This window comes from Diuraphis noxia, unplaced genomic scaffold (assembly GCF_037042655.1).
Source record: "Diuraphis noxia isolate RWA-SAM2 unplaced genomic scaffold, SU_Dnox_SAM2 contig0002, whole genome shotgun sequence".
Classification (NCBI taxonomy): Eukaryota; Metazoa; Arthropoda; class Insecta; order Hemiptera; family Aphididae; genus Diuraphis; species Diuraphis noxia.
This window is the reverse complement of record NW_028301712.1, coordinates 59,269,200-59,295,417: the sequence shown is the minus strand read 5'-3', so window position 1 is coordinate 59,295,417 and position 26,218 is coordinate 59,269,200. Positions and strand designations below refer to the sequence as shown.

Sequence of the window (26,218 nt, the reverse complement as noted above, 5' to 3'; positions counted from 1 at the left end):
ATATTATACTATATAGTTAAAACAACGTTTTGCGAGCGTTTTAACTTCGTCGCCGTTTTTACGGCGCACACACGCACACAGCCATAGAGCACGCGCGGGGTTGAAACTCGAGTTTGCGAAATTTTCCCGACCAATCGATTTCGGTGCGGTTAACGCTCGCACGCCGCGAATTTCGCCTCCACCCGGCCGCGGTGCGGGTGACAGGTGTGTATATATATGGCAGGTAAATATATACATATATGCATATACATAAATATATATTATATATACGCACGCAATATAACGACTGCAGAGTTGCACGTGCGTCGTCACCGAGGCGGATGAAAAATATAATAATGATTGAAGGGGGTGCAGAGTGCGCGTATGTTATTATTATATAAGGGGCAAACTACAGCCACGCTCATTTGCCGAAAAAAAAATTCGTTTCTTCAGAGTATAATTCCGATCGTATACGACCAACCTAGCTATAACGCAGATCTTCGTGTTGATGTTTTTTTCATATAGATATACACAGTACACACATCAAATTTCGATATAAAACCATAGGTCGATATATTATAATATTATGATTCTTTACACATTTTCGCCTTCCTCTGCAGTTTCACGTTAAATATTTGCCTCCATTTATTCCTCTAACCATTTTTACATTAAAGAATTATTGAATAATAATATTCACAGTATATTGTGGATTTATTTATTTATAACGATTGTACACAAAGTTTAAAATTGTAATATTAATAAAATAAAATAAATAGGTTTTAATTAATAATTTTTTTTATAATTCTTGTTTTCTAAAAATATGTAGTACAACACGAAAAGATACCGCTAAAATCACACATTTTAATCATTTTACTGCCATCCCCTCTTTACTTTCTTAGACATGGCACTGAGACCCCCTTAATATTAAATCCACGATTTCTACTTGGTAAACCTTAGCTGATAAGGCATATCATACATAATGTTTCACGTCGATATTGTGGGAAACCATTATATTATTGTTTATATATTATGAGAGAAAACGTGCGTCGGTTCTGTAAAACAATCATTATAATGAGAATTCGTATTTGCTGCGCAGAATAATGTCAACTGCGTCAAGCCAATTTTATAAACACGTATACATCATAACCCGTACCTCTCTTTCGTCTAATGCATAATATTTTGTTATAATTGAATGATATATCATATAATATATGATAAAAAGTATATGGACAACTGCACGTTATTATTGAAGTCAAGTGTAATATATAAACTAGAAACCCAAAAATATCGATTTTTTCCGTTTCCCTATACTTTATATGGGTATTATATTTGTATAGAAATGTCGACCGCCAAGTTACGTAAGCCACAACACATATATCATAGAAGAAATTATTTGCATTTTCCGCGTGCCTTTTTCTCGTAATAATATTATTCTTTAACCAAATCTAAGAAGGCATTCTTCACCAGCCAAAAAAAAAATATATATATATCAACCATTATAAAATAATTACGAGCAAACGCATCATATTTAGTATTTCGCATGCTTTTATAATGTGCTTGAAATTTAGTTGGTACATCTATAACAGTTATTTTGGGAGTTTGTATTATTATTAAAAATTAAATAATACACGCTATTATTATTAAGTAACGTATTCGTAGTCAGTCTTAATAAATTACAACAAAATATGTTATATGAAAAATCAATCAAATTATTATTAGGAATTATTAAAACAGTTTCTATTACTGTCCTACTTGTTATATTATATAAGTATGACCAGTGATCACATATTTTACTTAAAAACTAGTTCGGCGATATCATTTAATTATGGCATATAATTAATATCATAATGTAGAATATAGGTACTATATATATTTCTTATTTAGTATAAGACATGAGTACACACTATACACATCACATGCGCATTACTAGAAACTAGATTATTACTATACAACATTATATGGGGGCCGATTATATTATTATTGACGACGAGGAAGTGGTCGGCGGCGGCTGAACGACCCGAGGGAATCGCACGAAGATAGAAAAGTCGTCCGCCCGCGTGTTTTATACGACTGTAATAACGACCGTTAAAAAATGACTTAACTTTTAACCCGTTGACGACCTTGCGTGTGGTGCCGCGTTCGCGTAACATGCGTTAAGGAAACACTGTAAACGAGCTCCGAAAAGTGAGAGAATGAAAGATCAGAGAAAAAAGTGATGGAAAAGAGACCGGAGTGTCTGGTATTATAGATATAATAATAATAATAATAATAATATAGTGTGTGGTTAGATTGAACGTTCAACTTCGGAAACTCTCTGAGTGTACGTACCGGTCGGTGTTGCTAGCTACCGGATGGGTAACCATCGCAACAAATCATTCTCAGACGTACAAATAACGGTGTTCCAACCAACCATTCCCTCCCTCGCCGTTGAAAAATCTACTAAAACTAACCATCTAATGGCCTATGTTGCCGCAGGTTAATTAATAAAAAAAAAAAAAAAAATATAGTGCAATCATAAATATCAATATTGACGCTCGCACCGTTCATTAGATAAGTGTACAGAGAGTGTCCCTTTCGATTACTTCTGTTTGTCAGACTTGTTTATTTTCAAATATTTTTTTTTTAATAATCATTTTGACAAAGTTTATAATTATTATTGTTTCAGCGTGTACTCAAAAAAATAATTTAAGGCCAGAGTAAATATGGCATTAACCACTAAAGTTGTAAATCAAAATGTGAATCATCTATATTACATATAGATTTATAGGACCCTAAATTGTGTACGACATTGCAACAAAACCGTGGTTAGATTAGTCGCAACAGACTTAGTGGCGCTACTGTCACAATTTATGTATACCTACTATACACGTGTTTACAACAACGACAGACCGCGGAACAAACACCCTGTATATACATATATTACATATTATATGTATCACGACCGTCGTCCGTACACAACGTTTGTATATATTTATATATTATATATTCACGTATACAAGCTAAATGTAGCTATATATATATATACTTATTAATATAATAAATAATATAAAAGTGCGCATTTCGCCCGAGTGACGTGGTGTTATAATACTTTCGAATAGTTGAATATATGTATAGTACTAGTACAACGTATAATACATACAATATTATAACATAGACGCGGGCGCCGGGCACAAAGAAAACGAAATAATAATAATAAATTATTACAAACTCGTTAACATCGCGGGTGAAAAGATCTGGGTGAATGCGAACGGCGGTCGTCGTCGTGGCGTGTTGTTACGGCGTATTAAAATATAAAATGTACGTTATATTATATTATATTATAAATTTTAATAGTATCATACACCTACGTCTATACTCCGATCTCCCCTCGTTTGATTTCGCCAAATGGTTTTGTGTGGCTGAAGCTATAATATTATGTTCGTTTCCACGACACTCGCGACTTTGGCTATAAACGATACACAATACGCGGATTGTGGAAGGGTGATCGGTAAGAAAGAGTTTAATCATAATAATATGTAATGATATGGCTTGTATTTAGTATAATACGAACAAGAAAGTCGGCACGAAAGAACAAAAAATTGTCCGATGTATGCGCGTGCATATCATTATTATATTATAAAAGCCACGCGATAAAATGTATAAATCATAACTGATGTAGTGATGCAACAACTTAACTTATATCAACATCGATTTGAAATATTGTTAAAACGCTGTCCTGGTTGTTTTAAAAGATAAATCGTATTGTACTATAATTGTACAATCATAATATATTAATAATGTTGACATGTTATTATAAAATAACTGATTTTATCATATTATACTCGATCTCATACATTACGTATTTTACATATAATTATTATGCACAGGAGTCGCTTACAGTGTTTCTTCGGTGGCAATGTTGTGGGGTGATCGATGGATCAGCGTTGATTGATTGAGTTTTCTTCGTGCTCGGGTACAGTAGCAGGTAGTAAGTACCAACCAAATCTCGCTGGAGAGAATACAAATGCTCTTTTATACACGACAGCTACTCAAATAGAATCGATTATTATATAAATATAAGAAAAAAATATTATCCAATCACTGAAAAGTACCTCTACTAACTTACCTACTATACTTTTTGGCTATATATATTTGAACACAAAAGTTTCTTTATGGCAAAGTCAAATTATAAATATATTCTAAATTTAAAATTGCTCATCGATATTGAATCGTATATTGTTATAGTTATTACATAATTCGATTTTTTATTTATTATTTCTCATGATGGGCAAAATAACTCAATTGCATTTTTCACTCACGGGCTCGAATATTGGCTACCCATCGAATTAAATTTTGTTTTAGGTGTACAGAATTATTTTGTATAGATAATGTGTTATTTACGTCATTTATATACATATAATTTCAATCAAATAACCGTTAAATTTTAATTTAGTAATTTAACTTCTCAGGTACCTAACAATAATTACACTGTAAATTTATAAATTATTTAAAAGATATTTCATTACAATACTGTGGTTAATATATAGAAAGTATAAAAATAATTGTAGACCTCAGAAAAATAATTTACTGTATTAAAACTGATGAACTTCAGTGAAAAATATATATGAATGAATAATTATATATTTATAAGTTTATAACTAAATGATTATTCATCTTTTAATTCCCAAGTTATTTACCTATATACGATTATGCGAATATATAAGTATTATAATGATTTGAATTATAGCGCCGTATGATAAAATTAATATGAAATTCATAAGTCATAACTAGGGTTCGGGACTTGTTGCATTTGCATATTGCTTAATAATGACTGCAGAATAGTCTAAGTAAGATTTAAATTTGTTTTAAATCATAACGGATTGAAATACAAAAATTTTAATTGCATATTTTCGCATATTTTGCCATTTTCTGAGCAAAATGCATATTTGCCAAATTTTGGTTGCATATTTTTGCGCATATTTCGGTTATTTTAAGTGCATATGTGCATGCATATTTCCTACAATTTGTGTGCAATAAGTCCCGAACCCTAGTCATAACTAAAGCTTCAAACTTATAAATAAATTATACAAAAAAAGGTATTTTTTTTAATATGAAAATCGGAAATGTGTATTCTGTTACCTCTTTATTAGTACCATCTATCAATCTATGATACCAATAATTCGCCCGATTCTCAAATGATCTTCTGCAGATCAGTTATTGATTGGTACTGTGTATAATATAATACATTATTACATTAATTATTAATATCTGCTGCAATACAACAGCTAGTCACTTTGGCGGTTATAATATGAAATTATGAAACGTTTATTAGACGTTTCGAAGTGCATAAACATCATTTAGGATTAGTCAGATAATAATATAAAATACGCGCGTATATATGATATACCGTAAACGCAATCGTAGAAACGGTATAGGTCCGTTTAACGTTTGCACTCGTAACTAGATATATAATTGTACTATACATAATAGGTACCGACGTACCGTAATTGTACTCGCGATTGTTGCAGTAATTCAACACTATCCGTTTATTTTTTTATTTTTCGTGCAGAAAGACACGCAGTCGTCGCGGCCGCAGTACAATAATGTGAGCTATATCGTCCAGCCAGGCCCGGATTAAGGCGTAAGAAGTGTAGGCTTCAGCCTACACAACCACGGATTTAGGCCCTATTTAGGGCCCGGATTTAGGGGCATGGGCACCGCATACTATCCTGATGTTATTTTAAATATATCGGAAATTTGAAATAGTAATAATCAATCATAGATAATATTGTTATAATATTAATATTATTAATATTTATTATCTATGTAATAAATAATAAAAAAAGAAAAGTATAAATTAATGGTACGTTATTTTTTATAATATGATTATTTTATATTTTTATAAATCTAAAATATATTTTATTTAATTTTAATTTTATGTTTTTACTTGTTTTCACATATTATATACATGTACATATTGTGGCTAATAAACCTGAAATAATATTTTATTATTTAATCAAGTATCGAGTAGAGAAATGTGTACAATATTTTTTTTTTAAATAGGGGCATCAAATTTTTTACAACCTATGGGCACTGTAGATCTTAATCCGGGCCTGCGCCCAGCCGAGAATAATATAAGCCTGTAGATAATACGTGTTATTAATGGGTCGAGTATAACACTATGAACGCACGTATACATATTTTTTTTTTAATTTTCAATTCCGATTAAAATATAACAAATTCTTATATTATCATAGTTTACACACACAACGATACTGTCGGTCATTTAAATTTTCATTCGAATCGATTAAACGCTTATCAACTGTAATTTCTAAGAGAAAGAACAACGATCCTCGATCATCATAGACCTAGTTTATGTCTTCAACGCGATGTTGGCCGACGAGTATAATATATTGTACCGTTATATCGGATATTATTATGTACACCTGCAGTGCGCAATGCGCGCATAATTATACAACACCGTTTTGTAGATAAATATTATACGGATCGTATTATTTACCGTATTATATTACTAGATCGGCTGCACCATCAACTTCTGTGACTTGCAGGAATTATATATTAAGTACAGCAACCACCGTAAAACAACGGCGCACACAGATTTCCAATGAAAACGTTTTTTTTTTCTTTTTAGGCCCGTAATAAATTATACAACCGTAATACTGACTACTGTCTATGCCCTATGGTATTATATCACGTCCAATTCGATGGATATTACGAACAATATCTATGTGTTATATTGATACACCTCCGGGGGGGGGACACCAAACCCGAAGACCCGAAAAATATGTGATATAAATATTATGGTGTACAGTACGACTGTTGTCGCGGTAAACGAACGCGAAACAATCAGTCCGTTTATTGTTTATTTTAATTCCCGAACCGACTTAATCAGTTCGGTCATCCACGGGAAGTATTTAAAATGACTAGCCGGGTATCAAACGACGAATTTAACACAAATTTTGAATCATATAGAGTTGGTATTTTTAACGTGCAACGAAGTGTGCGGGTATCAGCTAGTACATATATAATATATATACGTAATAAGTTTAAACCGATAAATGTACCTACTTCAAATAATATCATCATAATATCTATAACGACGACGGCGTTTGTCGTAAGTGTTATGAGTCAATCGTTTCGAAATGACTTCACGACCGCGCGACTGCGTTCGAATTATTATAATACGTGTATTATGATAATACGACTTGTTGCTCGCCTTATAGATTATGATATTAATATTATTATACTGTTATTACATTATCATTACGATTGGCATTACAATCAATATCAATACAATAATCGTTTACATCTATAATACCGCGACAACACACAAGAGGTATACCGTTTAATATTCAACTTAATATATTATTAAAATGCATTAACGTTTAGTAATCATATACACATATTAGTCATATTACATACGTACACTATTACACTAGCTAGATTTATTATAGCTTTGAGTTATATTGTAATATGTTGACATATTATTAAAAACTAAATCGATAACGATAGATAACATCGCGTTCATAAAGAATATTATAAAAATATTTCCCCTCGTCCGCAAAATCGCACTGCATATTTTATGTGCTCAAACGTATAATAAATGTTAAATAAATATCGCCATCTCTTATCGCAGAAAGAGATTTTGTTTTTTTTTTTTATCGCCGACGACTTGCAAAGTTCAAAACTTCGACGTTGCATAGAATATGACTGTAAGTCTATGTAATTTGTTTCCCTTACGATGTTACGAAAGTCTATGCCACGCTGCAACTATACATATTATACATATTAATATCATAGCGACAAAAGTAGTTTAGTGGGGTTACGACGACACCCTTACCAGTGAAATATTTATCATTTTTATCGATATATACAACAAACTATATAAGGGTCACATATATTATTATCATTGTCCAATAAATATATGACCACTTTGCAGATGTTTGAATTGAATCAGGAACAATACTACCTCACAACACGGTTATAAATTATAATATTATACGCTTATACTTGGCTTAAAGTTATAACTTCTTATAATAAGTCTTGCAAGTTTCGATGGCAATACATCTATAAAATATAATGTAAGTTCGACTTTCGTCAGGACCTGTGTTGAAAAATAACATCGAACAAAAAAGGATTTGAATGAATGGTAAGCTCGAAACAAACGAAAAATGTACCTATTTTTTAATATTGCTGCAGACATTAGAAAAATTAAAAACACATACATTACAATTACCAGTTATATACGAGCTTACAATAGCTAAGTTGGTATACATATCTGCAGCTATTATTATATTAAGATAATTTATTATAATTATTTACTTGTAATTTATTTGGCTGATATACCTACAATTTAGGTAATATATAAATGTTCCGATTTATAATGAATAACATTTTTTTGTGTTTCAACGATGTTTTAGTATTTCATCTAAAGCTATCGAAATAGTCGTAATATAAAAAACGGATTTCGATTCGGCGTATAATATTTTTATAAAGCGTGTATAGAAGTATTTTCTCATAATCAATTATAGCGTATAAAGAACAAACAGCTGTAAACAAATTTTACGTGCATCATTTTTTAATAGTTCGTCATATTTTAATACGCGTGTTTTATTGTACGCACACATATCCATCACTAAAAATTAAAATACATATACATGACGTATACATGCGTGTAACACCCTCGAAATTATTTTCCGCAGTCACGCTAGTGTGCGCCACTGGTTGTTGTTTTGTAAACGTGCCTTGTTAGTTGTTATACTATTGCCATCGTACTTTTATGATATTATTACACCTATACGCTTTATACATTATACGCGTTAATAATAATCATGCCTCAGGTTACAACCCCAAAGACAAAAGCCACCACTTCCGTACAAACGAAAGAATTTCGTCAAATGCTCACTGAATATTAAACAATACGAGCAGGGCTAAGATTATTATTATGAAAATACTAAATACAGTCGAACCTCTAAATACCGGACATTCTCAGTAACTCAAATGGTGGCCACTATTTTCAGAGGTTTTGGTTTGTAGACAATTTGTAGTTTTTTCCCAAAAAGACGTCCGATATCTTGAGGTATCTGCAAATTAGAGGTGTAAACAATTTTACAGTGATTAGATCAATTCATTTAAGAAAGTTATAAGTAAGTTTTAAATGGTTTGTGATATAGTTGCAATGAACCAAAGGTACTTAATTTTACATATTTTAATATTTTGTCATGTATGCAGAGGTCTATAATATATTGTATTTGTAAAGTATTGTCGTTAGAAAAAATTTCATAAGTCCGAATTCCAAAAATCTTATGGAAGTTTTAATTATTTTTTGTCTTAACTTTACGTTAATGTCTATTTTTAATATACGAAAAGCCATTACATACTGCCGAGCCGTAACGGCTAATTCTGTACATTTAGCAGCATATGTTACTGTTCAAAAACAATATTATATTTATAATATTTCCTTCAGCATTTAACGGTTAAATCTTAATCACCTCAAAAATTTGATAATCTAAGAGCGAAAGAGCGGCAAAATACTTTCCGAGTTCAAGGGCAATTAGGCAAGATTTTAGATGCTAAATTTACAAATGAGTATAAGGGAAAAAATCTGATTTAGAACAATTATTGAAATCAACTAAGAATTTTCACAGTTTATTTCGATGTCTTATATATAGGTATTATGATTTTACTGTTTGTTGGATCTTAGATGTAGGTAATACTTTTTTCTTCAAACACAGCGAGTAAGTATGACATTTTATCCATAATAACATCGATAGGAGTAGAAAGATTATTTAATCAATATAATTCAGATTTACGGTCGAATCTGTGATAATTTTTAGTTAATAGTTGTAAAAAAAAGCATAAATATGCAAAAGATAATGTATTAAATATTAGGTATTATACTTAAATGAAGATAATTCATTTAATGTATATAACAATATTATTGCGTCTAATGTATAATAATATGTATAAATGTAATTTTTGTTTAAAAATTAATCAAATTGCATTATCCTCTATTAACCTTTTAAGAACGTAAAGCATAAAGACATTATAATATTCGAGTCCTAATGCATAATAATATATCTGTGTACCTATAATGTATACATAATATGTCCGAGCGAAAAAATGTTACCACGTCCTGAACAATATTTGTATTATTACAGCACAGTAATAATAATCGAACGATTCGAACGCATATCCTTGAGGTTCCCTCGTGGTCATCGGAACCGTTACGGAAGATTGAATATGATTTTTTTTATTCTTTCATTTCAAACAGACACCGACTAATTTCCTACGTGCCAAAAACACGTCCGTTGGGCTGGTAGGGAGGGGTAATAACTGAAGAATAAATACTACTTCAAGCGTTAATATTTTTTTAGGATATATATAATAACCTGGAACGGTGGTTATTAAAGAAAGAAAACAACGAGGACGATGATGACGATGACGACGATGAGAATTTACCTCCACAACGTGAAATAATAAGGAAATAAATATCGGATGAAAAAATAAAAAAATTATCATCCATATCCGATTGAATTTGTCGGCGGGAAAAAATTTGGTCCATATCGAAACGTCTTATCATTGTTTTTGATCGAGAGCTCGTCTAAGTACCATTAATATGTTTTCTATAATGTGTGTACGACGGTTTTTTCTTTGAAGGCCGATGTAATAATGACGTTTCGATCTATATTTATTGTATATACGTATATATTATGTATCGCTTATAATCTTCGACTGCCGTCTGCGGCTGCTGCTGCTGCCTGCTGGGCTGTGCTTTTAAATGACCAGTGTGCTGAACGGTTTTTCATATAATTCGATTTTTTTCCACATTTTGAAATGTTGTCCGATGCAGCGAAATACAATTCGATTTTATATATACACACACACACATATATGTATATATATATATGTTTAAAATGCAATTCCCAACCATCAATAACCAAATCTAATCCATCGAATGGCGCTTGTGTGTGTGTACAATACCAGAGTACAAACATTAAAAACTACTCGCCATATAGGTATTGCAAACAACAGTGCGTACAATGTTATAAAGCGGTGATATTACATAAAATGTTCAGGATCAAAATAATGATAAATTAAAATTATAAAATAGACAAAAGATAATAAAATGTAAATAATGACGTAAAAATAAAGTTTTTAATGATGTTCATCTACGATAGTCTTTTAAAACACGAAAATGTAATATATAAAAAAATCACTTCGTTATTAAATATTAGATTCTGAGCGGAGCGAGAAATGTATAGATTTTACCACTTTAACCTTGTTAGATCAGAAAGTGAATCTAGTTGGTACCTTGGGGGGGGGGGGGGGGTCAAAAGTAAAGTATTCTCAATATTTATTAAGACTAGCTATTTATTAGACTAAATCTAAATATGTAATTGGAATAAACAAACTAAAAATTAAAGGAACGAGAAATTTTACGCACAAGCCATTTTGATGTACCTTAAAAACAAATGACATACATGAAATTTTCACCGAATGTTTATGTAAGCTCATTCTATCCACCATGCAATTTTCGACAAATTTTGACTATAGTTGAACTATTTATGGGCATATGTTATTTTCGATCATTATTAGATTTTTTTTAAATTAATATCGATAAAAATTTATTTATTGGGTATAAAAGTTTAAAAATTTAGTACAAGGCTTCTAACAAATTGTTAAAATAGAATTTGAAAAATAAAAGAAATACTTAGTCACAATTTTTTTTTTATAAGCATTTAAAGTTAGTATTTTGACAAAATACGTAAAAATCACGAAAATTCGCAAATAATTTTAAACTATAAATTCATAAAAATTTTTATTTTTAAATCTAAAATTTGAAAATTTAATACAAGATTTCTTACAAGTTTGTCAATATTTTTAACAAAAAAATGTCCACTAGAAATTCAAATTAAATTTTTATAAGTGTTTGAAATTTAAATTTTAACAACATTTGATTTTCACTAGATTTCTCATTTAGCGATTTTCTTATTTTGGCGTAACACTAAAACAAATGACCACAGATACTTGAAATCAGAGGCGTGACGAAGGACTATATTTGAGGCACGTGCCTCAGTTTGAGGGGTGGTGGGTGTCCTCAAAGTTCATCTAATGTGTTAAAAAAAGCATTATTATTTAAGTGAATAAATATATTTTATCTTAAAAAAATGTTTTAATGTTTTTTGTAATGGGTGGAGTGGGTGGTTGGTCTGACAATATAACTGTGCCTCATAACTTAATGAAGTTCGCCACGCCACTGCTTGAAACTTTTACTGATCGTTTATATAAGCATTTTCTATATTTGATAAAATTTCAAAATATTTTGATTTGTTTTGAGCTGTTTATTGACATTTGAATTTTTAAATTTTTTTAGTTTTTTTTTTCTATAAATATCGATAACAATTTATTTGTTGGATAGAAAAATTTGAAAATTTAATTCAAGACACCTAACATATTGTTACATTAGCAGTTGAAAAATATTAAAAATACATTGGCCCATTTTTTTTTTATTATCATTTAATGTTCAAATTATCTTAGATAGAAATTCATAAAAGTTTTTCTTTTTAAATCTAATATTTTAAAATTTAATTCAAGATTCCTTATAAGTTTGTCTACCTTTATCAAAAAAAAAAAAAAAAAATGTCCACCGCAAAGTCAAATATTTTAATAAGTATTAACTATTAATAATAAGTAATAATAATCTATTATACATCCTAGACAGCTAAACCGTCTCCGCTCAAAATCGTTTTTCGTATACAATGATAAAATATCATTGGATTCAAATTTAATTCCATCTATTACAGTAATCCACTTGTAACCTACTGCACAGCAGAGCGATATCCATTTTCCCGACTTTTTTTAATTGAATTGTCTGGAATATTTTACTCACACACAATAACACGCATGAATAATATCGAACAACGCAATTCAAGTAGGTAACGACAAAAAGAAAAAAAATCAAACATTAAGATAGATCAAGTACCTATACCTTCATATTTTACAAGTTTATATATAGCGTGTTTTGAGTAGGTTTTTCATCGTACAGTGACATCGTAATCATTTATCCGTGTATAGTAAAATATTGCTGGCGATAGAATACCTTACTCGTTACAATATACAATATAATATAATGTCTGTATACACAGTATAACATATTGTAACATATTATATAGGTTTACATGTTTTTTTTTTTTTTAAAAGAAACGCTGCGCTGTGCACACACTGCAACTCACTTGAATGATTAATTATTGTTTAATAACTTTCCATACACCGCGGAAAACTATATAGTTATGTAGCTATACGTGGTAAACATTTTTTTCTTTATTTTCCGAGTGCGCGAGCGCGTGTTAAAAACCGAAGACTACGATGAGTAATTTTGTAGTGCACAATTAATAAATACGATTCGTTGCATTGTAATCACAGACGGGACGACGATACTCTAAAATCGCAAAACTTTGAGAATGACAACGTAATGATAACAATATTACATAAAAAAAGAAAAAGAATTAAGTATGGAAAGTTTTCAATTCGTATATTATTAAAATATCTACGACGGTTTAATCGTTTTTTGGTTGTGGTTTTAGTGTAATTGCTCTAAAGGCATTTCTCTTGCCTTTCGGAAACGATAGCGAAAATGGCACTGCTAAAAACAATACAATAATAATATAATATATTGTATTATATTATTATGTACCGCAGCGGGCGATGACGCGACGAAATGGCGGCGAAACGGTGTACGCACACGTTAAACATTCTCGTACGATATTATATCGGTCAAATACGACAATAATGTTCGTAAACGTATTCGCATTTCGCACACAACCATGTGTATTATAATTGTATAAAGTATAATATTACATGTTTATATTTTGAAATCAAACGATTTTTTCGAATCGATAACATAGTGTTTATTATTTCATTGCTGTTTTATTATTATTTTATATTTTCGAATAAGTACCGGAAGATAATATTTTTCAGAAACAATACACTCGAAGTTATTAGAACAATTCGGAGAAGTTGAGTTTAAGTGGTAAAAAAAATCGACAGGAATCCATATTCTATCACTTTAGTACTCCAAATCCTATACCTATTAATACATATTGTGCATTATGATTTCTTTTATTTATGTAATAAGATTACAATAACGAATAAAAAACATGGTATGAGAAAAAAAAAGATTTGCGAAACACGAAATTATCAGCGGATAGAACGTGAATCGATGGTACATTGAAAAAAAAACTCATAGTCTGTATAGACTAGCTATATATAGGATGTACGGTAGGAACTATGTAAGTTGAAGATATAGCCCGCAGTTCTTTATCGATGTTTTAACGAATGTGAATATTAATATGAATATACCGACGAAACAATAAAATGCCCACAAATTTATTGACGAGGGATTCGTTTTGATATCAGCACATTAAACCTATATGTGTCATTCTTAAAACCAAAAATAAACGCATATTATATTATTAATTGTCATTGGGATTGAAAATACCCTAAAAGACATCTCGGAAAGCACTTTTAGCTTCATCATTGAATCCATACAGTTCAATAGTTCAAATATTCTATAGGTCAGTGTTTCTCAACTGATGGATCACGAAATGATTTTGATGTTTCATAAGCATATTATTAGATTATATTCTAAATGATTAAATTATATAGTTGTTCTAGAACCTATACTACTACAGTATAACAATAACTGGCTCACGTAACGTGATCTGAGACTAAGCAATGACCAGTACCACTGATTCCCGGATGGGTGACCACCAGGGTCTTTGTGTTCACCTCTGTTCCTATTAATTTCGGTGTTCCAATCTACCACTCAAGGTATTCAACACCCTTTCTCACCCTATCTCTACTCACTCCACCACTTATGGTCACAACCATCCTTTACACCGCATCATGATTCGTCATGTCGATAATACTGCCTACGAGAGTTCATACTGTATCTATTTTTATACAAAATCATTTAACAGTTGCCTATGGCTCATAATAATTTTAGTTTTAAAACTGTTAAAATTGTTTAATTTTATTTCTATATATTATATTGTACTGTTTTTGTTACCTTAATTTTTGTACGTTCCCATATATTTAATATAAATGCACATCTCACCACCGTTTTTTTTTCATTTAGAGTGGTATTAAATGTTAAAACACAATAGCTATAAATCACAATAATATCATATATTTTTATTAATTTTATGCCTTGTATTAAGTATAATATATACGTCGTTCGTTGATTCGTATGTAGAATACATTATTCGGAATGTAAATCAGTTGAAATCAATGATATAAATATATATATATCCGTATAATTATACGTATGTATAGGTACAATATATTACACATAGGAAGTATATATATTGTCATGTACGAGTGTCATACGAAATTTTAATGTTTTATAAGTATAATAACTATTATTATTATTGACGTGAGATTTTAAAGCGACTCTTTCCGGTGAGATTTCCTGGCTCGAGAATAATATAATATAGGTAGGTACGAAATAAATAAATGTATAATATATTTAGTTGTATAATTTAATTATTTTTGTAAATACTTTTTATAAAGTAACCTATAATTATAATCCAATGTCGATGTTGCGTTCAATGACGGAATTAGATGCGACGGAAAATTACTAAATAAATGTATAGGATATAATAATATAATATTGAATACACACACAGTTTTTAGAGTTTTATTTCCTTGTTGGGTATGATCCACCGAAAATAAAGCTGGAATATTGGATCCAACCCGTAATAATCTATATGCAAATATAAACTATCTAAATTACTGAACAGTCATCTCTATAGGTATGCTGTTAAGTATGAAAATACATACGGCGTTTCGATTTTTAAGTTCCCTTTTACATTTTTGGAGGATCAATTGCTTGGATAATATATTATACATATAATTTTTCAACAATTTTTCTACGTTTTATACACGCTGCACGTATTCATCATCGGTGTGATATGCATACCATATTATGTGATATGGCAAAGGTATGTTACCTACTCATATATATGTGTCATTAATGTGATATCCAACACGTACGTATAGTGTACAGCTAATGTGAATAAATATACAGAAACGCGTTTGTGTGCTGTGGCAGATTTGGCGTTCTGATCCTCATCGGTCTCTGGTTTAGTTGGTTTTCTTTTGTATTTTATACGTGACGTTAAAGCTGTTCAGGTGACTCTGCAGCAGGAAGGTCGCTAATATATTATTATTACTATTATTATATAAGACTGTTACTCCGTAGTCTATTTTCTTTTCTTCTGAAATTGGTCTGTATATACGTTCATACGCTTATTATCACGCCTATTCTGGTGATCCTCCATCACCACTCACCAAGCCGGAAAACGTTACAGCGACCGGAATGGTTTTAAACAAAGCCGCTGTGGCAGATATTTGTAGTGTTTATTGTGTTTACACGTTTTTTTGATTAAACTTTTCGGGTGGTTCAAAAAGTTCAAAACTGTATCGCAGCACGCAAATTCAGTGCGAAATTCAAAACCTATACTTACATCTTATACGACACTTTTACATAATGAGGAAAACAATTTTGCAACACTTACTAAACTTTAAATGGGTAGATGGTCTTAGAAAAAAAATCCAATGACAACAGAGCAAAATCAATGAATTTAAATACATACAATACACCTATATATTTTATAGATGTACGTATAAACGTAGGTATAATAATATAATTTAAGCACCTGCAGTTTTTAAGAAATATTGGACGACCTCTTTTTGATTTGCCGAGCTCATTTTAACGATAATTATATGAAAATAAAAATGATTTTGTACGCCCTAAACATATTATATTGTGAATTCTCCAAAAATATTCGTTTCTCATCCCGATCATTGAGATTAAACGACATCAATATTCGCTTTATGGCCCTTTATAGGCGTGCATAAATTTCAATGAACGGTCAACCATTGGTATATTTTTCAAAACATGTGTTGCGATGTCCACTGCAGTGAAAAAACGATCAAATGCACAATAAATTCGGGTAAAAAATAATGGTGGTGTAATAAACTCAAAAATATGTTTATAACGGATCGTGTCGTCATCTACGGTGAAAAAAATTAACGAGAAAAACACGAAAAAATAAAAATAATGCTGCGAGTACAGCAAAATCGATACACGTAATATTACACACAAACACATAATATTATATTATATTTATACATATATTTATAATGGTGAGAGGAATAGGGAGGGGTGGGAGTGGGGGTGGCATATCTCTCGCAGTTTAGTTATTCGCTTACGGCGGCGGCGGCAGTGGGTGGCGTAATAATAATAACATCATCATCTTTATTATACGCCGATGTAATAATAATCGTTTTTGGCGCGTATATAACTCTCCTTCCATGTCCTAAATAATAGTACGCGTGCAATAGTCTTCTCTCTCTCTGTGCACAAAGACCGACCGACCGACCGTTTTGTATACCTTTATATACATCCTTATATATATTTAGGTATATATAAATGTATTATATAAATATTAAAATGTCGGGTACGTCACGGTCGATTATAAAAATGTGAGTCCCAAAAACTGCGTTTCTTTTTTTTTATTCTTTCCTCGTACACGACGGGGTGTAACCCCAATACCCCACACAATATATAATATTACGGACGGCGGCCACTTACTGTGTATACGCTATGTATTATTACTTTTTATCCAACTCCGGGTCCGCGTGACCGTCGATATATAATGACGAACACGTGTTTATGTATTATGCAGATAAACGAGCGTCAATGTATATTATGTATATATAGGTAGGTAATATATAATATTATAATATAATATCATGCATTATAAAGGTATATTTTATGGACTTAATTATCGACTTATCGCGTACCACGATTGAAGAGGGTTAACAGCATAATATCTATAGCCACAACTAAGCGAAACGTTTCGCGAGGACGCATATTATATAAATATATGAGAGGGTTGCTGCGCTGTATAGCCCTAATAGCAAATCTGCGATCAAAGAGCCGTGATAACTGCGGGTAGCTCCAATAATTGCAGTTCTTGACTTAATATACGACTACTTTATTGTATGTATAGTACCGATTTTAATAATCCAATGAATGGCAATTTATTTAATATGCAATATACTACAGAGTAAACAAAAAATGGCAATACTACAATTTAATAACTGCAGTATATAAATACCACATAGACGCGGAATCGTCGTTTTCATTAAAATTTTAAAAATTAAAACTTATTTAAAATCTATCAAACATCGACAATAACTCTCTACCATTTCAAGAGGTTTTCTTTGCAGTCTCGCTTTTGTTGGTGGGGTTGTGAATGGGGTGGGGTGGTACACCTGAGATCGTGCTTGGTTCGTCGTTAGGTATACTCATAATAAAATATACATGTGTGTTCGCGTTTGGCAACGACAAGATATCGATTTAGACGACGGACATGTTGAAAATAATAATTATTTATTTTGGACCCAATATCTATTTTCGATAGTATGCACGAGTGTGTGTGTGTGTGTGTGTGTGTGTGTGTGTGGTGAGCGTGCTCTGTGCATGGTAAAGTTATATTAAACCACTTTGGTCCGGGGACGGACAATTCGTTAGATCATTGGATCTAAGTAACACAATACGTATGTAGCTATATAGTCTACATGTATAGGTATATGAGAATAAAGTCAGACGAGGTCCGGGGAAGGCACTGTAACAGCGACGGCGGTACCTTTTACTTTGAGTTTACAACTTTATACGACTATATACATTATACATACATTATATACCTGTATTATATAGGTTTAAAATTACATTGTTTTCCGTGAGCTGCAGTTTATAGATACGCGAGCAGACTGAGAAATTACTTTGACGACTTTTGAAGTTATTTATATACCTTATACCTACCTATATTATATACGCGGATAGGACCGTAGATGTAAGTTCTATATACATACCGTCGAGACACACACACGCGTGAATCACAAATGCAGTGTATAATATGTACCCACTCGAATGTATATGTAGTTAACGACGTGGCAATTTTATTACGTTAATAGACTGTACGCGCGCGTAATACAGTTCGACTCGGTCCACGTCCGTCTCTGTATAAATGTACGCCACGATATATGACTTTACATTTGTAATATAATATATATACTTCAACGCCCAAATTGGGACTTTTGATACTTAAGTATATACATACAGTATATAATACGTCACATCCCTGACTAGGGTGGTATACGCATGACGTGTAAGTTCGCCGCCGGAGAATACAAATTCGTTTTATGTAAATTATTAAGCTTTTTTTCTACAGTACGCGTGGTGCAATTTAGATAATGGTTGTGCATAAACCAATTTCAAAACATTATAATATAATAATATATAATTCTTAAGTAATACTAACTCATTTCAAAACTTTTGTTATCTTCTCCATAATATAGTAAGTAGTAAGTAATAAATACCAGGTAGTGGATTAAGTACTTTATTGAATTAAATTCATGTAACATTTCATCACTTTAACATGATATTTCCAGCATGGAACCCATGGCACATGAACTGCAGCATTACTAGCTACAGACTCGCATATTATCAGCGTTTACTATACGTACCTAATAAATCATTATCAAAATTAAGATACTTTAAATATTCTAGCTTCAAAGGCATACCCGTGTTTGGCATTCTCTAAGTCTAGAGGTTCGCCCCGTTAACCTTTGCCGTCTTTGATGCCACGCTGTATTTACGCCAAACGCGAACCGGAACAATAAAATCATCGAGACTGTCTGGTCTACCGGCCAGCAGGGTCTTTCTGGATGCCACATTTTACAAATAGTAAAATTGCATTTCTCAGAGCCTTACTGTATTATTAAGATTTTACTTCAAATAATGAAAGGACCTAAGTTCAGTTGAATTCCGGTAGGCCAGCGCATGGGAAACTAATTCATTGAAATATATTATTTAACCGTTTATGATACTTTTTTACAATATGAATTTTAAACCGACGAAAAGAGAGATTTGGCTCAAACAATTCCAATCGAAGTATAATTATTGATGTCATTAACTGTAATTTATCCCTAAGCTACCTATCTATAAATAAGACAATGGCTGCTGTAAACGCCAAGTATGACAAATCGAAATTCATTAAACAAATTTTATACGCAGATCAGAAGCTGAAACCTAGTTCTTCAGGAGTACTGGAAAGAGCAGTCGACCTGTAATACCTACGATAAATTCAGGCCTCATTAGGTTGTTTTGTAAACAGGTACTGACCTTGACGTCAGTCGACGCATTCGAAACACAATGCTCAAAGATGTCGTACACTCGGATATCCGTGGTTCGCGGGGTCAACCCGGATTTGTGCATTTTTGGTTTTTACGCGTATACGAGTATGCGTGGTACCTATTTAATATTAATATTATGTGGGTGATGCTTTTAACGTTCATTTTTCCAGATGATTCGCATCTTCGCGAGTTAACTGGTCATCGATATTTAATAACAACTATATATACATAAACCAAAGCCAATCTGTGTACCTATAGTTATGAAAACTAACATGTAATTAATATGTATTCATTTATAGTTTACACGGTTTTTCAATTATAAATTAAGAATGTGCAGCGGACTAAAAAAGAAAAAAAATTCATTCAACAAGAACTACATAATTAATAATAAATAATTAATCCATTGCCTTGAATATTTTTCGTTTATCTTAGTCCGTATACGCACTACACGAATATTTCACTATTCGCGGTGGTTATTTTTCACGAATTTATTACGATCGTGCATCGTTCTTTATACATACCTGTCGCTGCGGCGCTGCATATTATATATTATATAGAAAGGTATTCGCCGCATGCTAAGCTTATTATTATAACGGTAGAGCGTTTCTACTCCAAGCACCAGACTTATCGTTGCGATGTTTAAAAGCAAACGACAGCTATAATAATAAATATAATGACAATGAAAAAATAACAATATTATAAGCAATCGAGAAAATCGTTCGAACTAATTCAGAACTTTTTAATGAGTTTTTTCCCCTTTTGTCGCGGAAAAAACGCTAATAGGCGAAAATATATCGTTGTTTTTTTTTCATTTTCGAATTAAAGTTCAGTAGAGTTCCGCGTGATATTTCGAAACGAAGGAAAAAAGACAAAAGACCAACTCGCAGTTTATAATATAATATAATATTATAATGCAGCAATTCGGTTATACTGTTCTTTGACGGTTTTGTTAAAGAAAAAAAAAATTAAAATATAACAGGCCGAGCAGTATATTAATATACTAAAGTGATATTTTTGTAGAAATCGAGTTTTGATTTAAAAACAAATGACGGCGAAAACGACCGCGTCCGTCAGTCGTCGAAGTCGTCTCCAACTGGAGGACATTAATAATAATAATAATAACAACAACACGAAAAACGAGAGTCACGTTGTATACAACCATGTATTGTTGTTGTGTACGCGATCGAACTATATTATATTATATAGTCAGGTACTACTGCAGTGGCATATCGTATGTCATCGTATTTTTTTGTGTGAGTATACAATACGAATTTAAACATATACACGTGCACTATACACGTAGCGTATATAATATTATACCGATTAACCGCGAAGCGAGAGAGAGAGAGAGAGACTAGCTCATAGAGAGAGAGATAATACATAAAATAAGGTCAACTATTAAACTGGACGGAATGAGAAAAGACTATCGGATCAAAGTTCACGACACGCGGCCGGAACGAGTATTTTATATGTATTACTAGCCCTCCGTGCTAGTGTATTATTATATTATAAAAATATATATATTATATATAGGCACATATATAATATACTATATAGGTATGGACGTATTGAACGTTACATATTATATTTGACCTATAACAAGTACACGCGCGCTGGCGGATTTACGCACTATACAGTACGGCGCATATTATTATATAAATACATACAAGACTTAAGTAGAAATGAAAAAAATGGACGTGACTTGTTAGTCTTTCGCTGTTATGGTATATGTACCCACCTCATCAGTCATCGGCATAATATGATATATGTATTTTATCAAGTAAATGGAGCAATCGAAGGAGAACAGTTGATTACACCAGGAGAACAATATTTAAGTTAATTATACCCTATACTACATTAATTGTCAATTAGAATTCTGAATTTAGTTTTTTTTAAATTTAAAAGAACGTTTCCAAATTAATTTTTTTCAGTGTTTTTTTTTTTTTTTTTTTTATTCAAAAACAATCTGTACAACAAGCACATTTAGTAATTTTGATATAGAATATATACATAGTTTTTTTTTTTAAAAACAACAACTTTTAAGGAAGTCACCCATTGGTAACACTTTTCAGTGTTACGACCTATATTTTCAATTTAGTCATCAGAATCTGAATAAGTATCGAATAAATAGTTTTTATTAATGAGACGTGTATAGTATATACCTTATTATTTAGTATTGACATAGATATTAGGGAGGATAGCAGCTACTGAAGTGGGGTGCCCAACTAATTACAATACTTACTATATTTTAATAGTTTTATTCATTTCTTCATCACTACATTTAAAACACTTATAAAATGCATAGACAATTTTTCAATTTATTCAGTTTATTCGATGATATGTATACGCTTCAGCATTTTAAGACAAGAATTCTGCTGGTGATAGTAAAAAAAAAATAACATAAAAACTCAGTGGTGCGGCAAATTACTCGTATAAACTGAAGATCATTTTTACGCCTTGACATATTATAAAAAATGAAAAATGTTTTAATGGTCACTATTATAATTATTGTTTTGACGCCATTACCCAGAATTCATAGGCTTATGTTTAATTATCCGGCTAATGTTACATTATCTAAATATTAACATAATAGTGGTTACATAATATTATATACGATATAGCAGCGGTTCTCAACCTTTTTTATCCGTGTACCACCTACACAGTTTAACAATTTTCACGTATCTCTTGACCGACAAAACCTATTTATTTTTTTTATTTTTACTTATCAAAAATGCATACGTTATCTTACATGTCGTATGGAATTATATTTTATTTTATAACTAGAAAGTTACGACTGTAACTAAACATTTAATGCACAAAACGAAAATAGAATATATACAAAATATGTATTATTATTTATTTTATTATTGTTAATACCAAATAAAGCAAATATTATTAATGCTCTATTGACCATTTTATTTTATTTTTACTAAGGGAAATTTTCTTCGGGTACGAAGGATTGAGAAACGCTGCTATATATAGTATAAAATATAATATATATATATATATATATATATATATATATACCTATTATAGCGGTGTCATACCATCGCGAACGTTTTACCTTTTTGGTAACACGATTGCGAACGATTGACGGCAGATCAAAGGAATAATATTATTTTATACCTTATATGCAAACGATTGGGAACGATTTTTCGAGCGACGCGCGACGTTGTCGTTTATTTTAATTTTATAAATGTATACGACCGATAAATCACAAATATAATATTAAATGCGATATTGCGCGGGTTACGTAACTGTAATTTTTGAATAATCCGTCTTCGAATTCAGTCGTTCGGTGGACGGCGATTACAGTGTTATAGTAAGTTTATATTGGAAAACTTTAAAATTATTATTTCTAAACATGGAAAACAACTAATATTATTAGATAATCATAAATATTATCTATTTATTTTTAAGGCAACGCTGAGACGGATTACTGATATGGAAATGTCCAAATACCTAAGCAGTAGGTACATTAATGAAAAATTGAAAATGCATATAAATCTACAAACGAGTCTGAAAACAACATTGGTCTAAATAATGAATACAATTATGTAATATCATGATAGAATTTGACTGTGCCGAGTGCGACTCGCAGTGGCGTCGCGCGCAGTGACTCAAGAACGCCACTGATCCAACTCGCGACCATTCAATTATTTGATCAATATTGTGGTAAAGGTGATACATACACTTAGAATCACTCACTTGTTGATCGGCGTAAAACGGCCTGTGAGGCGTCCACGACGACGGCTGTTGCGCTTGTTCGTCGACGGTCTCCGGCCACGGCAGTTCTAACAGGGTGACCGGTTGCGTAACGTCCGCCCGGGGCCAGCAAGCGTACGCGCGGTTGCGCCACACGGCCACGTCGGTCAACCGGGCCGGCATCGGCGTGCCGTACAGTCCGTCGGTGTTCCAAGCCACGACGGGCCACCTGCAGAGGACCGCAGTGAACGCGACCAAGACAACTGTCCACGGCATGACGAAGTTAAAATCGGAACAGTATGACGAAACCGCTGCAGTGGAATGCACGTCCTAATGTGACGACGCGCGGTACGGTTATAATAACAGTCCGTCCGTCGTCATGTATATAACGTCATCGCCGTCATTATAAATATTATAATATTATTTTTGTTTACACGTCGTATTTTATTTACCATTATGATTTTGTACGCCGTCGTGTAAATACCGAGGCCCGTGAGCGACCGGACTGTAGGAGGGGATGATAAACCATTGCTCGACCGAGGAAATTAATACTTAGTTGTGAAGACTGACTGAATATATATTCCGCATATATACTATTACGACGACTTCCACGAATGCAGCTACGTCTCGCCGCCACCGCCAATTAATAACAACCCCCGGCGATTTAGATAACGACACCGCCGCCGCCACAACCCCTAACTTCGTCGAGATGGCCAACGAATAGTTGCGGGGTGCTCGTTTGATATATATATATATATATATATATATAAATGACTTTGCCCACCCCTCACGGCTAACATATATATATATATGACTTTGCCCACTCCTCAGGCTAACATATATATATATATATATATATATATATACCTGCACTATACACGCCGTACCCACCCGCGCACAGCTTTTCCAACGAAAAAGGGTTATTCGTCTTGTGCTCATCCCCTTCCTTCCGCTAAGGGCGCAAATATATATATAATATTGGCCACTGGAGTCTCACTATATTATATATATATAATGCGTGTACATGTATATACTATATACGTTTATATATATATATACACTTCACATGCAGGGTGTCTCTCGTCACGATCGTTTGACTTGCCGCAAATATAGGTAACTTTTTTTTTAATTTTAATTTACTACGCTTAATTGTATTTTTTATTTTGATTAACACGCGCATTCGTGTTGGTCGGTCACCTTTTCCCTTAATTAACCTCCCTTGAGCCGACATTATCTTTTGCTCGTTATTTCATTATGTTGAGAGATTACCAGATTTAACAAAAAAAAAAAAAAAATTAAAAGTCGAATTATTAATTCGTTCAAGAATTTACTGATTCATGAATATTCGAATTTTTTCAGCCAATTTTTGTATACCTATATTATATACTATATAGTATGTTTATACTTTATACGCACGCTATAATAATGTACAGCGTATATAAAATATAATATGCTCAGTCATAACTTTTCACCAGCTAGCGCAGCAAATTCATACCTCTGCATGAATACTTGATATGGAAATAAATAATTTGTCTCTTACGTTTTTACTTTACGGTAAAATATTATACATATACCTATAGGTATAGATGTGTAAGGACCTGAATAAAAGTCTCCGGATCGGTCTAGCCGTAAGTTTCAGACCGTGCGAAAAAAAAAACCTACAGCCGAATGGATTATAATACATCGTAAATTTACCGCCGCGGTAAGAGTATATGTTACATGCACAGGCGTACACGGTGTATATACATAATATTATGTATATGCTATTAGGATCGCGGTGTATAAATAAAATCGCTCCGAAGACGCGACGCCGGCAAAACGCGCGTAGAATTACCTACATATATATATATATATATGACCTTGCAGGGCCACCGTTTTTGGGAAATCCTTCGGGATATGGCGGGCTAATATATATACATAATATGTACAGAGTGATACCGATCCGGTGGCGTATACTATACGATATAATAGACGCGAGACCGGCGACCGCGGATGAACGTCGGCAAATTTATCGCCGGCCTGTGCTCGAGAGTTCCTCCACCGCCACAGCTACAGTCTTTGTGTATATACATATATGTGTGCGTGTGTGTGTAATATCGCCAAACGACGTACAATATAGCTTCGGTGGGTCGTTGCTCGTCGTAAGCCTTTCTCGCGCATATACATATTATTATCATGGTGAATATACATTTCAGCGGCGAAAACTTTTCGTTTCTTTTCGGCTTTTATTTACGAAAACGCACGCCCGGCATATCACCGTACGACC

General features: G+C 32.2%; 1 protein-coding gene across 1 annotated transcript in view; it reads right to left on the bottom strand.

Annotated features, from left to right (window-relative positions):
• LOC107164709 (uncharacterized) overlaps window positions 1-24,292 on the bottom strand; it is a 34,993-nt gene extending 10,701 nt beyond the window's left edge. Inside the window, exon 1 of the mRNA XM_015512630.2 lies at window positions 23,956-24,292. Within this exon, the coding sequence (XP_015368116.1) occupies window positions 23,956-24,228 (273 nt within the window). The 5' untranslated portion in view covers window positions 24,229-24,292. The remainder of the gene's footprint in view (window positions 1-23,955) is intronic.
• Window positions 24,293-26,218: the final 1,926 nt, after the last annotated feature.